Raw genomic sequence first — 18,439 nt, forward strand, 5'->3', positions numbered from 1 at the left:
CGCACGTCGGGGGGGGGGGGACACAGTGCACCGAGACGGACCGGGCGCACCGGGACGGGGCAGGGAGACGTAAACACGCAGTCACCGCAAGCCAGTTGTTGGTGCTTAGTAGAGTCAGTGTGCTACTTACTGGACACACCTGACACGAGTCGGAGCGGCCTGAGTACGCGGAACGCACGCAGCGCCTTCACGTCGAAGCCCACGCTGTTCCCGCTCGGCAGGCCCGGGTCGGGCTGCGGGGACGTGGCCTCCAGCCACACGCTCAGCACGCTGCCATCGGGACCGTCAGCACCATCGTCATCATCGTCGTCGCGAGCATCGCTCTGTCATCGTCGTCATCGTCGTCGTCGGCGCCGAGTTTGGTTTCGTACAAGGTGTCGTTGTCATCAATCATGCGCATCGCATCTCGAACAATCGCCGAGGAACGAGAGACGAGCTGGAAGGCAGCGTTCAGGCGGTGAGCCCAAGCTCTGCGGTCCTCTATTAATTACGATGTTTTTTTAGACAACTGTCGAGTGCTTACACGCGTGGGAAGAAACCGGAGCACCCGGAGAAAACCCGCGCGTTGCGCGAGGGAGACAACACTCATCCCGTGCAGATAGAACAGATGGATATTAGTCCACACTTTGGTATACCGCCTTATCCTGGTGAGCCAGGGTGCAGTACCTCCTCGACTGCCCGTGGGGTTAGGGCGTTTCGCAACATTTGTCCGATGATTCACCAACGCTCGCTGCCTGCAGAGTGCCGGACTACAGGCCACGTGCGCACCCATCACCACTGCCCGAGTTGAGTGACTGTCATCACCCTTATTATTATTATTATGGCTGTCATTAGGATCATCACATGAATTATCATGGAAAACCATCGTCATCGTCATTGCCGGTCATTTGTATCATGAGATTCATCTTTGTAAAAAAATAATTGTCCCTGTCAATGTGGTTCATTCGCTTCAGCATAATTGAAAATCACCATCATTACTATGGCCACAAGGATATTAAATTGTCATTTAAAATCACTGTCATCGTCTTTAGGGTCACGGTCATTGAGAGTTAAATTATAGTTATCGACATTAGGACTCTCATCATTGTCATTAGAATGATCTTAATCAGATACTCTACATCATTGTGAAAACTCATCGGTATCGTCATTAGAACCGTCATTGACACATTCATTTTAATTAGAATCATGGTGGTGGTGTTCGTGGTGGTGGTGGTAGTGGTGATGGTGTTTGTGTTGTTGGTGGTGGTCGTGGTGGTGGTGCTGCTGCTGCTGCTGCTGCTCATGACGATGTGGAACGTGCTGTTGGTGCTCGTGGTGGTTGGTGATGCTTGTGGTGATGGTGTCGCTTGTGGTGGTGGTGTCGCTTGTGGCGGTGTCGCTTGTGGTGGTGGTGTCGCTTGTGGTGGTGGTGTTCGTGGTGGTGGTGGTGCTCGTGGTGGTGGTGTCGCTTGTGGTGGTGGTGTTCGTGGTGGTGGTGGTGTTTGCGGTGCGTTCCCCGCTGAGCGGGATCTGACCCCACGACGACGATGATGAAGTCCATGATGTTCCACCCGCTGCGCAGGTACGCGTACTGGTGGAAGAAGAACCCGTACGCCACGATCTTCAGCAGAGCCTCCAGCGTGAACACGAACAGGAAGAGGTACTCCACCTGCTCCTGTAGGCACACGTCATGAGTATCATCAGCTTCCATGAGCTATCCACTGCTGCATGAAGGCCTCCTTGAGACGTCACATTCCAACGTGGATGTACGGAGCATTATTCATTTATTTGTTCGCACGGTTGCTGAGCGCAGGCCCGAAGGCTCAAAACGTCAACCGCAACAAACATCTAGCACCTGCACACAAGGGGACTTAGTCGCTGCATCTCCACGGTGGACGACCTGTCCAGTGTGTTTCCTCCTTTAGCTGCCACTCTATATCTAATCAGCCCCTCCATCTCCTTTTCAGCCCATGACACGCCCACTTGGCCCCCCGTTTCAGCCGAGCAGAAGCTGCTTGGGCATGCGCTGGCTGGGCATATGGATGACAGGAGCTCACGGATGGGACCAGTGTCCAGATATTTCTAGAATCTGTGAGCTCCTAATACAATCCAGTCTGGATTAAACCCCAGGATGGATCAGGCTGGTGCAGGTGTATATTAAGTACTCAGACAAGTACTTCGTTATTGTATGGATGAAGGTAAGGTCCCACCTCTTAGAGGCATGCTCCAGGTTTAGCAGCAAATTATCCAACTCCTTCACAAAGTGAACAACAATTACCAGGTCATCAGCACACAGGGGCATGGTTGAGCAGTCGGGACCCATCCCTTGACCGCACCGGGAGATCGGCGATCCTTGTTTTATCACCACATTTAATATTTAAATCTCAATGGTAGAGGCATTCTCAGACTACGTGGTCAAAAAAGTTGTTAAATAGTGTAGGGGTAAGAGGACATGCCTGTCACACCCCAAGGTGAATAGTAAATTACTCTAAATCCCAGCCACGCAGCTTTACCCGGGCCTGCCCACCATCATGAAGGTCCTTATTGATCGTGAGAAGAGAGTCAGGGGCCCCGAAAGCACAAATAATAACCCGAAGCCCTGGCTTATTGATGGTATTATAGGCCTTGAACATGTCAATAAAGCAGAGACGTGGGTCTCGTTGAAATTCCGTAAATATGTGCTGTAGCAGGCATCCGTATAAAAAAGAAGGGATATTTTAATTGAATCATGGGCCCAAAGTGTGACGATTCATTGAATCGCAGGGCTAGTATGAATGATGACACCCTATGCATATATCTGACACATTAGTACATATACAGGTGAGTGTGTGTGCAGTGGTTCACATGGTACGTTAAAACCCGGGTTAGATTCCTGGCCATGGTGCTCAGTAAGGGGGCACTTTGACATTTGACCTTACGGAGTAAAATAAAAAGTCAAATCGTCTCCTGGCTCGAGTGAACGCACGGCGGTAATTATCTTGACGTCCCCTCCCGGCTCTGGATCCAGAGCGGGTGGAAATTCCACATTCTTATGGTATCAAGCCAGTCTTTACACAGAACATCCACTATTGGCCAAAGACTGATGTGACTCTTTTCTGGGAATGCCTTTCTGGTGAGATGGTGTAATGGGCAGGCTGGAGCACAGTGGCTGGTGACGTTTGACATTGTTTGACATTTAAAGTGGTGGAAGTTAATGGAAAAAAGCAAATTAAAAATAATGAATTGTTATTGATAAGAGCCATCCTCCTTTTACGCCGGTGGCATCTCAGAGCACTTTACAAGCGATGAGTGACTTACGTCTCATCTGAACATATTTGAAAGGGGCACCCCCAGGGGCAGCTGAGCTTGCGTGGCACAGGGTGACTCAGCACCTGGTCTTCAATAGGGCATTGGTATTCCAGCAGGGGGTGATGATTTCTACCTTGTGGTGGAGCCTAGGGCACCCCCTATGGTAGCTGTCCCTGCGTGGCACAAGGTGATTCAGCACCTGGTCTTCAATAGAGCATTGGTATTCCAGCAGGGGGTGATGATTTCTACCTTGTGGTGGAGCCTAGGGCACCCGCTATGGTAGCTGTCCCTGCGTGGCACAAGGTGATTCAGCACCTGGCCTGCAATAGTGCATTAGTGTGCCAGTAGGGGGGCGAGGATTGCTTTGTTGCTGTGTGCGTGATCCCAGTTAAGTAGCTGGCATTACACATGAAAAAGGTGTTGCAGGTAACCAGCAGGGAGAGAAAAGATGGAACACTATGGATGATGGAAGGTGGTGGGACAGAGATGTTGAGACATATGATGCACAGGATGACACCGGACATTTGATGGGACGAAGAATGAAAGCACACCAGATGATGACACGCAGAATGATGGAAGAAATAATTAGATGGCACGTATGATGTGACAGATTATAGGACAGTGGTGATGGAAGATGAGGTCTGACAGCTATTGAAACAGCTGATCAGACATATATGATGGGACACAGGTGATAGGAGATCATGGCACACACTGCTGAGAAGGTAATTGCCTGCAATCTACCAACCCTCGAGGACCTGCACACGACAAGGTCCATGAGGCGAGCGAGGAAGATTATGGCCGATTTCTCCCACCCTGGACACTCTCTGTTTCAGCTACTCCCCTCCGGCAGAAGGCTTCGGTCCATCAGGACCAAAACCTCACGCCATAAAAACAGTTTCTTCCCATCTGCTGCTGGCCTGTTAAACAAGGCCAAGGGCTAACACTGTTTTTTAACATTTGATCTACAGAACGACACCTTGCCGATATTAACTATGTTACCCTATTTGTATTTTTTCTTTTTAAATTATATCTTAAAGCTATTTTATATTCGATATTTATTTAATTTTATATACTTCAGCCCCTTGGTGTTAGACTTTTAACCCTTATTATAGTAAGACTTGTTTAAAACTTATTTAAGATTTTAGATTCCTATATGTTGAATGTATGCACCATCCTGCCAAAGTAAATTCCGTGTCGGTGTGAACTTACATGGCGAATAAAACCCCTTTCTGATTCTGATTATACACAGATAATGGGACAGATGATGGCACACAGCTGATGGAACAATTTATGGAAGGTTATGGAACAGAGACAATGAAAGACAGGCACACGACATTCTGAATGATGGGACACAGCTGATGGGTGACGATGGCACACAAAAGCATAAATAACTGGACACAGAATGATGGTGCATGTGGTGGGAGACGATGGGAGACAATGGCACACAGATTTCCAAATGATGGGATGCAGAACAATGAGACGCGCGGTGGGAGATGATGGCTGGTTATGGCACGCAGAATTTTGGGTGACAGCAGACGTTGGCGCACAGAAATCTCAATGATAGGTCACAGAATAATGAGACACATGGTGGGCTATGATGGTAGATTATGTCAAGCTAAATTCTGAATGATAGGTCACAGATAACGATAAATGACGGTACATACACACGCACAATAGGCCGCAGCAGGAGGAGCATGGGGAACATGTGTGCGCTTGGGCGTCTGGCCGGTGCGCTCGCTAGGTGCAGCATGTGCGGTACAGTGCTGGCCTAAAAATACGGACGCGAAAAAAACTTCCCCCGTGCCTTAAATGTAGGACTCAGCCACACGGATCCCATTTCACCAGCGCAGAACATCCCCTCTCGACCCCCCCCCAGCCCCTCCCGCAGACCCCCCCCCCCCTCTTCACAATCCACCATGTACGCGCAAACCTCCGTCCGCTAAACCACGCTCTGGTCCACTAGGAGAGGGGCCGGGGGCCAGGGCTGCATAATGGAATTCAAAACGTTATTTATTTATTCCGCTTTTCAGAATTTGTTGCGTTTGCTTTATCAGTGCCCATGTTACTGATCCAGCTCACGTGCACGGATTGTTGCACTGCAAGCTTATTCTCTTCCGTTTTTGCGCGCAACGACAGCGGCAATATGTTCAGGAGCCAGATGCCAATGTCGAGGTCTGCGAGTCACGACAAGGGGGCTTCAGGAGAGAGTTTGTGAGGTTTCGCTGTTCCTCCTCAGTTGATGGAGCACAGACTAGAGCGGCTTACTATATGGTCCATAGTTTTGGTTGCATGGCCACAATTCCACAACTGTGGCTTGTATTTAATTTTTCATGAATGAAGATATGCACATCAGCCTGCTGGTATTCTCATGTGGTTGATGGTTCCACCAGTGTATTGCAAGATTATGAGAGATGGGCTTGGGTTTGAGGAAGCCTTCATCTCGCCGATGACGATGATTAATGATGAATTAATATATCAAGCAAAGCATCCCGAAGTCTCTAGACTTTCTTTTAAAGAGGGTCCTACTACTTTGGGATGTTTTGGCCATTCCAATAATGAGAGTATGGCTTACTGTGGGGGGGGGGGGGAAACCAGGTGGGGTAACGCTCATAACATGTGACACCACACAGACAGATTCAAGAATCCCTTGACGTACTGCCACCCTTATGGCCACCTCACAACCGGAGTCTAGCGTCACCCGGTATTCCCAGGCAGTCTCCCATCCAAGTACTAAACAGCCTCATCCCTGCTTAGCTTCCGCCGAGTTCAGGTGTTATTCGGATGATTTGTAGACGTTACATTGATGGCATTAGTCAACTCCTAACCAGGAATCGAAGTCACTCCCTTCCGCTGCTAAGTCTAGCACTCGAACCATAGCAGCGCTCGGCTGTGTTTCTTCTCCACAGCTTGTGTCTGCTCCCCCAGTCTGCCCACTCGTGCCTCTCTCTCTCTGTCCCCATGAGTGGGAACAACTTTCACACGGCCACCAGCTGAGCGGCGGGGACGATGGGAAAGCACAGAGCAGTGACAGCAGTCGCTGCTGCATCCTGCAGGATGATGGCAATGACGACGGTCAATTATGCAATTGTAGTAATGGTGGTGATTGATGATGATGGTGATGCTGATGGAGAAGGTGGTGGTTATTCCTGTCATAATAATATTATTTATCCAGGAAAGCCACACTGAGTCTAAGGACTCGTTTTCAGGATGGGAACTGTATGTATGTTGAACTTCTTTCGCACCGTACGTAGCCAACCACGCTAATCGGAGGTGCGGGGGAAAGACAACAAACTAAACACAAAAAGCAGTTATAAAGAAATGAGTTTTCAATCTAGATTTAAAAGTGCATAGCTCCAGTGGCTTCCTAATATCGGAAGGAAGAGCGTTCCAGACGGCCGCAGAAGCACATCTGACAGTGTGTGATGGGGTGACCGTCTTTGTTCAATGGTTAGCCAAGAGCCGCTGCTGCGAGGATGACCAGAGTTTACGTGATGGTTTATGCTTTTTGACGAGAAGATGATTTCAGCCAATTGTACTTGCATTTTACCTGCATTGTACAGTTTTATATGAAGATGATTTCAGACAATGAATATGCACGTGCGAGGAAACCGGAGGACACGCAAGGGGCAGCGGTGTATCCCATACAGTTGGAACAGATGATTTTAGTCCCAACCGTGTTGTACCCACTATGGCACCTCCTCGACGCCCACAGGAAGGGAGTTTCACAACATTTGTGCGATCCACCAACCCTGGCTGCTGGCTCCGCAGTGCTGGATTACAGGTGCGTGCCTCCACCACCACATTGTAAATCTGACCTGTCACACGGAAATCTGAAATGGAAGGTGCTGTTCGTTTACCAACGACGCTCGCTGGCCTCATACTCTCCAGAGCCCATAAATCATTGTGTCCGGTTAGAGCAGTGAAGTGGAAGACGCGTTCCAATTGCGTCATCATTTACCAATAGCGGCGTATCGTCCTTTCCGAGGTGTTTTGTCGGAATTTCGGAGTAAAAAAAATTGCTGTAAAAATCAGAAAAGCCGCAATTTTTTCCAGAATGTCCTCGGCAGGAGGAAGATTTTTTGGTTGCTTTGAAGTTTTCCTCCGACGTTCCGTTTCGGAGATCCAGAGTGTAACGTACGAACGGATGGACACTTGTGAATCATATATATATACACACATCGATACTATTGGTGGTAATTTGTGATCATTATTCGTCATGATGAAATTGTGTTAGTCGCAACAGATGGTCGTGGTGATGACGATTGTCGATGATTATTGGTGATAGTATTGATGGTCAATGATAATGATGACGACGACGCGACTCTTGCCATCATTAAAAATACAACCATTACCTCTCTGCACGGCACTGGGTGGTTTAAGCCACGCTGGCTGGGCGCGTAAATCTGCTTAGTGGGCTGTACGGCCGATATAATTAGCCGTGAATATAATGTAAGAGGATCCGTCCGCCTTGGTCTCTCTCCGTGGCGCAGAGCGTGAGCGAGTTTAGCGGGGGTGAGAGATCACACTTGCTTACCCCCTCCCCCCCATATCAATTATACAATACATATTAATATAAAACATTAGCATACATGAATATGAATTGGGACTTGAGCGGTGGTGCAGTGGTTCGCACACTTCAGCTACGAACCTTAAGCGAGTTAGATTCCTGGCTATGGCTAACATCAATGTCGAGTCATATCTGAACCGGGACCTAGATTCTACACCCCCCCCCCCCCACCACTTCAACTATTTCACCAACCCATGCGGACCGCCATGGTGAAGTATGGCCGAACAGCTCCCACTATTGACATCGTGTGAGGAGGCATTCATCCAGCAGTGGACTGACAAAGGGCTGCATTATTGTGTATTCGTATAGGCTGAGGGGGGGGGGGGTGTTGGCACAGATCTAAGAACCCTGCAACCCGAGATTGCTTCCCAACCACGGTTAACATCGGTGGCGCACCGGACCTGGAAAGGATGAACACTCCTTTTCAGGAGGATCCTGCTACATTAGGATGTTTGGCCAATTAAGTGCTGAACCAATAGTGAACATTCCATGTTCTTGTGGTTGGGGCTTTGCATATTCTATTAACTCACCTGGCGAGTGAGGAGTCTCATCAGGTGGTATTTAATTTAGCAATTCCGGAAGAGGATGATGATGATGAAGTTTGCATCGACGATGACAATGATCATGATCGTTTTTGGGAATTACCTCCGGGCATTGATGATGATGATGATATTAGTGGTGGTCAAGGATGATAATAATGATAGTGCCCAGTAAACATGAAACGTTGGGCCAACAGTTCCAACCAAATGCCAACGTTAGTCCCAACGTTGCATGCTTAATGGTTGGTGGCAATTTTGATGATGATGACTCGGTAGTCATTGATGATGATGGTGCTGATGACCATAACAATGACAGCGATGGTCAGTAATGATGATGATGATGATCATGATAACGTCGGAGTAAATAATTACAGTGGTGCCACTGATTAAGATGCTGGTGCTGATGCATCCTCGCCGGCCCCCATGACCCCACGTGTTTCAGGCGTACGGACAGCAACAGGTTCAGAAAGCGCAGCGGCACGAACTCTCCCCTCGCCACCACCCCCTTACTGGTCATCATCCATTCACCCATCACCCTCATCACCCATCACCCTCATCACCCATCACCCCAATAATCCGTCACCCCCATAACTCATCACCCCCATCACCCGTCACCCCCATAACCCATCACCCGCATAACCCATCACCCGCATAACCCATCACCCGCATAACCCTTCACCCCCAACACCCATCACCCCCAACACCCGTCACCCCTATCACACATCACCCCCATCACCACAAACCATTACAGATGCGGATGCACAAAGGGAAAACTGAAAGCTCCCCGGCAGTGTGCAGAGACTGTGGGCACCCAGAACAGAACCATGGAACGGACAACGACCCAATGGCCGATTCACAAATACGAAGGTGGGCCTCATCAGGGCCATGGGACACGACTCGACTTCTACTCCTGACACCACCTCAATGTGAAATGATAGTCGTTGCTCGACATCAATATCAGCCATACGAAGAAGACCCCCATAACCCATCATCCCCATCACCTCATTCACCCATCACACCCACCACCCCTATCGTCCATCACTCCCATCACACCAACGACTCCCATCACACCAATCTTACAGCACAAAGGCTCTCACCAAGCTTTGTAAGCTTTGTTGAAGATTTCCATCTTGAGTTCTACTTCAGGACCCACCACCCCCATCACTCGTCACCCTCATCAGCCAACACCCCCACCACCCCAACCGACCCTATCACCCACATCACCCATCACCCCCATCACCTATCACCCCCGTCAATGACGTTCCCACACGCACGCAAATGCGCGCGTGGGAGCGCGTGTTCGTCAACACAGGCCGTGACGCACACACACACGCTACACACACACACGAGGGGTAAGAGTTTTGAATTTAGATGTCGGATTTTCAAATTTATATGGCCAATTTGGCATCTTTTTGTTGCCAATTTACAATCACATTATGCGTCTTCGTGCTAACAAAAACAAAGATCTCCCGTATAGCCCTTAACAGACTGTTGGGGCAAGTGCTGTTAATGAGCACCTATGAAGGCCGGCATGGCACACAAGAGGGTGGGTGGCCAACAGCACGCCTAGCCACCTTTGTCTTCTCAGTGCTGATGTTTACGCACTGCACCAGGTGCTTATTTGAGGCTGAGTAGACCTAGGGGATGCCCAGGGCCGGATGAGATACGCACCATTGATATTCCCGGCCGTCACCATGAATCGAACTGGGACCGCCGCGTTCGAAATGCTGTGCGCCAATCCAAACATATATCAAGTATCCGCATATACTGCATGTACTTTATGCGCGCACACACACACCTTAATGCAAGTCAGCATCAGCCGTGATAAATCCACTGCATGGCAACATTAGAAACAAAATTGGTTTGGAGAAACAATGGTACAAATATGAACAGAAAATAATAACCGTCTCAGATTTGCTTCGACAATAGTCATCAAAGCGTCCGTTGGGACTAAAACGTGCGGGCAATGTTAGGCGACCTTTGTAAGGAAGGCTGCAGAGTTGGGCTCAAGATCAATATGAGCAAAACAAATGTCAGAAAAAAACACAGCAGAATTTGTGTACCTAGGTTACACCTACACATATCTTTATTTAAATCAGCTCAAACCTCCCGTAAATCACGTGACTTGTGTGTGGCCATCCCTACTCTGCTGAATCCCTATCTTCTCTCCACCCCTTGTCAAAACCAGAACTCCCATAGCGTAAAGAGAGAGTCATTGTCTGTAAGATAGACAATGAAACAATTCACAAGCATTTGATTCAAGCAAAAACTGACCGCTGCTTAAATAATTCAAGGCAAGCCGAATTTCCGACAAGTGTGTGCCAACTGGGTTCCAAAAATGTCACCGCACCACCGGAGGCCCAGGACCGGACCGGTTTGGATATCCCTCGCCACTGCCGACGCTGCTGCGTGTATATTCGCGGTGGTGCTGTGTGGCCCTCCAATTTGTCTGTCGGGTTGTACCGCGTATTTTTCGACACGATGTCCGATATTCGTGTCCCTGAAGAAGCTCCCAGCACGTGGAGTGAAACGTCGGGCATTAAACACGTGTGTTGCAATCAGAGAGCGTAACGGGAGAGCTTTATTCGTCGCCGATGCTATCCGTAGCCGAAAAATCTAACGCACGTGGCCGAGACCTTAAAGTAGTGCGCTCACCACTTTGCCACCGCTCCTGACACTCTCACAAGTGCAGGATAGTGGGCTACATAAAATAAATGAATGGCTTCATGAGCAGGGGAGATCTGAGGTTTCCCTTCCGTAAGGGAGATCTGTACTCTTTGTTTCGTTCGGTAAAGTCGCGTAGGTAGAAATAAAATAAAATAAATCACGACGTTTCGAACGCAACACAACCGTTCGTCTTCGGGTGAAAATCGCGATAGCTGCGATGTCTGCTGTGAGCAGCAGACATCGAAACGTCGTGATTTATTTTATTTTATTTCTACCCACGTGACTTTACCGAAAGAACCAAAGAGTATGGATTCCTGCAGTCACGAAAGCTTCGAATCTAGGGAGATCTGGTTATTGGGGAAAATCACCATGGCAACATCGTCCCCTACTGGCAGACTATACCCATTTGTAAGCCGGTGCTGCGTTATGGCTTGTGCCGCGTAGGGATGGCTGTCACTGGGGGTTCCCCGAGGCTAGACCTCCCACAGGACAATGGAACGGTTGAGTTGGGATATGATGTAAAGGTGCTTTGAGATGCTGACGCATTTTAGCAGGCCCACAATAGATTAAACAAATGGTCTGGTGACGCTTCTGCTGCATTGACAGTGGTGACACGGAAATTATGATAATGATGGTCATGACGATGATGATGATAATGTTGATGACAATTATCATGATAATAACAATGCTGATTATGATAATGATGACGACGGACATGACTATGATGATGATGGTGGTGATGGTGGTCACGACAATGACTACAACGACAATGATGATGATGTAGCGACGCTGCTCTCGCTGGGGCCGGGAGCAGCGGAGGAGGAGGAGGTGGTGGTGCCTCCTCCACGCGGAGCGAGGAATGCGGGAGGAGGCAACAGCTGCGTGTCCGCCACTCCGCCGGGAGAGAGGCTTTTTATAGCGGCGCGGGCTTGTGGCGGACACGCGGCTCCTGCCTGCCCCAACCCCACGCCTGGAGCGGCGGTCCGTACGGACAAATACAGATCCCTCATCACGTCTCCACAATCCTGGATCCATTCTGAATAATTTCAGGAATCCTGGGTCCCTCCTGATTCATCTCAGGAATCCAGGATCCCCGCTGTTTAATCTTAAGGATCACTTCTGTTTCACATCAATAAATTCTGGTTCCCTCCTGATTCACACACCGCCATAAGAAATAACTTTGGCCAATGAGACTAATCATCCTCATCATCAGCCATCGTCAATCCACTGCTGGATGACGGCCTCCCCAAGTTGTCACCATCTCCCATGATCCTGCGATGTGATAATCTACCCGGCGCACCTGCACAAGGACCGTGCTCACCGCTCCATCTCCACAGCAGAATACCTTTCGGGCACGTTCCAGGGATCTAAAAAAAAAGCCCTGCAATTGTTCAGCTCACTCCACTGCTGGCAGAAGGAGCCTCCGCTCGAGGCAGCTCCCGAGAGGGCCCCTCTAGAGGGTATTTTCGCCTACTCTTCCCACGGTGGCCAAACTTCTTGGAAGAGGTGGGGGTACCCACAGTTTACCCCACCACACACCACCTGCCCGCTGATAGACTAGCTGTCGTGGGTGCACCCATTCGTTATACTGTACTGCTGGCTGGTCAGAGTCCAACAACAGGCGATAGGATTTCAAAAAGTGTCCCTCTCGTTTCAACCGCCGCGCTGGGAGATCGAATCGAGCCGGCGAGCTCTGGATTTGTAAATTCGGCGCCTGGTGACATATATTCAGTCTTGCTTCATCACCGGACCACAGCGGTAATTTGTGTCTGGAAGCTACCTTTAAGTCAGCACGCGGACAATGCGTTTGAGGGTTCACCTAAAGCAGATTCGAAAGGTGGTCCGGGGGTTATTCTTGTGAGAGAGTGAGGAGCAGACCTCAATTAGCGGCGAGGGTTTGAAGCGGGATTCAATTTCTTAGTCCACACACATACACACACACACAGAGATTTCGACACAGACGGACGTGCACATACACACGCGCAGATGCATCGGCAGTGACCATACCCATTCAGACATACAGAGACGCACAGATGCACGTACGTGTATACATACACACAGATACGTACATGCATAGACACATACACGATTGTACATACACACGTAAACGTACACATATACATTAACAAAATACATACACAACCAACCCTATCACAGACACATAGTTTACACAAATACACAAACATATACAAAGGCAAAGGTCCTACGTATAGCCTTTAAGAACCTGTTGGGGCAAGTCCTGTTAGCGAGCACCTATGAAGAACGGCACGGCACACGAGGGGGTATGTGGCCAGCAGCCCGCCCGCCCGCCTTTGTCTCCCTAGTGCCGATATTTACACATCGCGCCAGGTACTTATTTTAGGCTGAGTCGACCTAGGAGAGGCTCAGGACACGTTCAGATAATCATCACTGATGTTGGGCGCGAGCGGAAATCGAACTTGGGTGGCCGGGTTCATAACGCAGCGCACCAACCACGCCACAGACGCACACACGTGCACTCAAAATCTCCGCCGCAGTCCTACGGGACTATCCTCGTTGTTAGCGAGCGCTTATTTTTAACAGAGGTACGCGTCCTCAGCTTGCCTAACGCGGCTCCCGTAAACACGAGACCTTAAAGGGCTCTCGCTCTGCTCTGAGGAAGGGCCATTGCCCTGAAACGTCACCTACCACGTGCATTCTTTCTAGGGCAGCGTTATTGACGAATGGCGTTGATATTTGTGCTTGTGCACCACTGGCAAGGACTACGGTTGGAGATTTCCGTAAGCATGTTAGGAGTAAAGGTTTGAGTTCCCATTCGGATGATCGTTATCGCCAAGGGTTATTGTTTTTATTTGGAGTTTGAGTTTGGGTACTAATCTTTGGCGAGGGCTGAGTTCAGGAGTTTGTTCATATTTATCCTGAGCCTTTACTCTTGCATCATCGTTTGAAAAAAATCATACTACTATTAAAATAATCAATACCTTGAATGTCTTGGCTGTCTGCTGACTGGGCTCCTCTATACCCCAACAATAACTCTCTTGTTAGTTGCTACAGGCCGTTGCCACTGAAACTGAGTAACTGGCTAATCTGGATTTTCCTTGCAACAAATACACATTGAGTTTAAACTAGAAGAAGTTCAGCCGACGTATAACGCTGTGTAACAAAAAAAACTAATTTTGTTCCTGGATAGTGTTATTTACTAATTGTTTATGCCTAAAAAGTTTATCAAATGGCTATTATTCCCCACAAACTTTGCTTTTGTGACCAGGACACAAAATCAAAGTTAATAATCCACTCCGTTAATAACACTGTGTTACAAATTATTCTTTTTTGGTCCTGGGTAGTAAGTGTTATTTCCTAATTGCTTATCCTTCAAAAGTACAGAAAATGGCTATTATTCCCCACAAACTTTGCTTTTGTGACCAGGACATTGATATTTTTTTTAATTTAACTACTTTCAATGAGAAAACGTGTGAATCTGTGTCATTCCTTCACATAAAGTCCTGGTCACAAAAGCAAAGTTTGTGGGGAATAATAGCCAATTTATATACTTTTTAGGCATAAACAATAAAAAAATAACACCTACTACCCAGGGACAAAAATCGTGTTACATAGTTTAATAGATAGCGACATCGAAGAGGTGGAAGTAACGAATACAAAAGACTTACCACGGTTCATTTACAATTTCTAAAACTTTTTAAATTGTGCTTCGATTAGTGTGGAATTATTTTTCCAGTATATTCTTTAAATCCTAGAGAATTAAAAAAAACCCTCACAATACGTATATTCTTAGCATTTTAAGCCGTGAAAAAAAAGCCAATTACTGGCAGGGATGATTGTTCGGCGAGTACACACACGATATGTCTCTCATTTTCCGTCGCAGAACACGAGGGCGTTCGCTACTCGTTACGTTTTGACAATTCCCCCACCCCTACACAGTTCAATTCCCTACTGGGGCGCTGTAAATGAAGAGAAAGGCTTCCCAATTGGGCCTCGGGATAAGGCGAAACGACTGGCGCGACCGCGTCTCGGAGGGTCTGCAAACAATCCAACAAAAACGTGCACCCCGCACAGAGGGCGTTGTGTGTGCAATCCAGGACAGCGAGCTCGTGAAAGGCGGCCCGCGACGATCAAAACGATTAAATATAGCGGGTGGACGCGTGGGGCATGGTGGGATGACTTTTGGAAGAGCGAACAGTCACCACAGCAACAATGAGGCGAACAAAAGACGTGATTCATCAGTCCGCACTGCTGCCACCCCCCCCCCCCCCTCGCCACCAACGCCCGCTACGTAAGACGCGGTTCAATAACACCGCTGTCATCACTGAGCACAAACATAAACGGTGGAACAAACAAAAAAACTGGAGAGTGCTCCCAAGAAGGGTAGAAAGATGCCGCACGCTTTGGAATTACTGTTGAGGGACAGAATGAGCAACACGCGGCTCGGGAGAACATAGCACGCAGGTTAATGGCATCGTTCAAACTGCAAGACAATGAAGCGAGTAGGCCTTGGGAAGGGCACTGCCACGGCGAGAAGGGCAGATGGACGATGGTCAAGAGGAATGACGGGATGAGGGCCAAGGAACGGAAGGCGTCTGAGAAGGGTGCTAGGCGGGAATGAGATGGCGGCAGCTTAGGAAGGGCTTTCATCCAGCAGTGGATTGACCGTGGCTGATGATGACTTTTTTTTCTACTTAATATCGTCTCTCCCACTCACTCCCCTTTCTTCACACCTCCACGTTTAGTATCTCCTACCCCCCCCCCCCCCCCCCCACTACTAGTGAAATGGTATAGTCCACGCCACTGACCAGTATGTGGTTGATCTTGTTGGTGTCGTCCTCCGCGTAGGGGTGGTAGATGGCGAGCGCCACGCAGTTGGCGAATATCGTGATGAGGATGAGGATGTCGAAGGGCCCGCAGAGAGGAGAGGTCAAGGAAGCAACTCAAAACGTAAAACCATGACCTCATGACCTTTGATTTAAAGTTGACAGTGTGGTCCAAATTCCAGTCCGCCTGACCACGCGTTATGCGCGTGCGGACCTTGTCAATCCAATGCTGGACGAAGGCCTTCCTACGCCGTGTCGGTCGTGTGGCGTTTGTTTGACCACGCTGGTCGGTTCCGATTTGGTGACGGGTGGGTGCCCTGGGCCGGTTCAGATGTCGCTCGCCACTGATGTTAGCCGTGGCCAGGAATCAAAACTCGGATTGCAAGGATTCACTGCGCAGTGCGCCAAACACTGCACCACCGCTCTACCCCCGTCCACGTTTACCAAGCTTCAGTCCTCTGTAAAGTACAATTGCTCACTGTGTTGGCAGGGGGGAAGCGAGTTTTAGGCAATGGGAGCAGCAGAGGAGAATGAGCGACCCCCCTACTGAGCGAATACTCTGACCGTGGTGGGTCGCGAGGACCGGAATGTGCAAACCCCTGGATTGCAAGTAGACACGACCCAAAACTACTAATCAGCGCTTGTAGCAGCTACACACCCAGGCTGAGTGTCTTAGTGAGATAAGAGGTAAGTGCGGGTGATTGCAGGTCAGTGTGGCGAGTGTCCTTTCCAAGTGTGTGTTCGAGTGTGGTGAGTGTGGCGAGTGCAGGGTGAGTGTCCTGTCCACGCGCTCACTAACACCTCGACAGGGGACGTCCTGTCGAGGTGTTAGTGAGCGCGGGTGAGTGCCGGTGAGTTTCGGTTTCTGTGGATGAGCGAAAGTGAGCGCGGTGAGTGAGTGACAGCGAGCACAGAGGGACGACCAGACGAGTGCGTGGTGAGTGTGTGGTGAGCGCGGGGGTGGCTGTGTAATGCGACTTTGATGACTGTGGTGAGCGCGGGGGTGGCTGTGTAATGCGACTTAGATGACTGTGGTGAGTGCGGGCGAGCAGTGGTCCGGTTAAAGCTGAGAGTGTCGGCCGTTGGTTGCGGAATGTTGGGTCCCGTTCGTTGTGTCGGCGGGGTCAGTGTTGGTGAGCAGTGAGCGCGGGTGAGGAGAGAAGTGGGTGGTGGTGGTGAGTTTGCAAGGACTACGTTCCCCCCGCAGGGATACTTCCACTCGACGAGGTTGATGCAGGCCTTGCGGATGGGGTTGCTGAGCGTGAGGCAGAAGAGGGCCCGCGGTGGCCTGATGTCCTGCTGCACCTTCTTCTTCTTGAGCTCCTGCCTCCGGCGGAGGAACGCCTCTGTGTCCACCTCCACCTCGACCGCCTCGATCACCCCGTCCGCGTACATCTTCTCGGCCATGTTAATTACCACTCTGACCACCCACTTATCTTCTTACTCACCCAGGGCAAACCACACAATAACAAAAAAGGCGATGAGAACCCCTCTGTCCGACGGTGGATGGCGGAGGCTCCGTAAGGCGCGACTCTCACCACCTCCCCCCCCCCCACCCCACTCCTCCTCCACGCGCGACCAGGGATAGAGGAGCTCCTCGCCGGCGGCCGGGGCTGCTTGCTGGGGTTGCCGCGGGGGTGTCGACGCTGGACTGGGGGGGGAGGAAGGAGGTTCTGGGTGTCTGGGTGTTCAAGTTAGAGCCCTGGAAAGGGGGGTGGGGAGGTTAGGGGGTCGATCTGGCTGGGTGATGTCCCCTTGCCCGTTGTCAGCCCCAATTGGTCGCTATAAAAAGCCTTCTCACGAGGGTGGTGGTGGTGGGGGAGGAGGTTCTACTCACCGCCCATATTTTTCCTTCTGGCTCGTGGTCAGCTGTGAATTAATTGATGCCGTGACGAGGTGGACAGGCGTGTGTGGATTATTAGAATCGTAGGCAGATGAGGCCAATAGCGTTATCGGTTTCAGCGTCGGTGTGCGCGAACGGTGGTTAGGGTAATAACTAAAGTAGTGTTGGAAGTTTTGAAGTGTTATGAAATTATCGTTTTGTTTCAGTAGCAGCAGCATCACCATCGGAAGCAGCAGTAGTTTTATCATCAACGGTAACAACAGTGGCAACAGAATGATGTATCAGTAGCAGCAACAGCATCGTCACCAACAACATCAGCAGCAGTAGCATCTGACACTTGTTTGTGCGTGACATTGTTGTACGAATTGTTTAAAGAACGTAATCGTGTGTAAATTAATCGGCTTACAGCTCCATGGTCAAATCCACTGCTGGATGAAGGCCTCCTCATGGCCGTGTCAATCATGACTCGTTTGCGGGTTTGGTGATAGTTGCTGCGGCGATCCAGGACCGGCAAAAGGAGATAATCGTCACTCGCCACTGGTATTAGCCGTGGCTGGGAATCGAACTCAGTGCTACCCCGTGTAAATGAATTCAGCATTTTTGTTAATTACCTCCTGAGATTCTATTAATTTGCCTGGTGGCGGTGGCGCGCACGCCTGCGGAGGCGAGGGTTGGTGGTTCACTCCCAATCCCCACGTGGGTGTCGTGGAGGTGTCATAACCCTGCCTCGCCAGGATGAAGGCAGTACAGC

The 18,439-nt window shown here is 49.7% G+C and overlaps 1 protein-coding gene and 1 long non-coding RNA gene across 2 annotated transcripts in view; one reads left to right on the top strand and one right to left on the bottom strand.

The window, feature by feature from the left end:
* The window catches only part of LOC116947543 (voltage-dependent L-type calcium channel subunit alpha-1D), an 88,725-nt gene extending 72,650 nt beyond the window's left edge, over positions 1 to 16,075 (bottom strand). The window contains exons 1-3 of the mRNA XM_032963411.2: positions 15,828 to 16,075; positions 1,515 to 1,654; positions 140 to 270 (exon numbers count right to left, since the gene is read on the bottom strand). Coding sequence (XP_032819302.2) covers positions 140 to 270; positions 1,515 to 1,540 — 157 coding nt within the window. The 5' untranslated portion in view covers positions 1,541 to 1,654; positions 15,828 to 16,075. The remainder of the gene's footprint in view (positions 1 to 139; positions 271 to 1,514; positions 1,655 to 15,827) is intronic.
* LOC142929378 (uncharacterized) overlaps positions 1 to 18,439 on the top strand; it is a 205,530-nt gene that overhangs the window by 115,026 nt on the left and 72,065 nt on the right. The gene's annotated exons all lie outside the window — the stretch shown is intronic.

Source organism: Petromyzon marinus, chromosome 30 (genome assembly GCF_048934315.1).
Source record: "Petromyzon marinus isolate PM22_M1 ecotype Great Lakes invasive population chromosome 30, UKy_Petmar_22M1.pri1.0, whole genome shotgun sequence".
Classification (NCBI taxonomy): domain Eukaryota; kingdom Metazoa; phylum Chordata; class Hyperoartia; order Petromyzontiformes; family Petromyzontidae; genus Petromyzon; species Petromyzon marinus.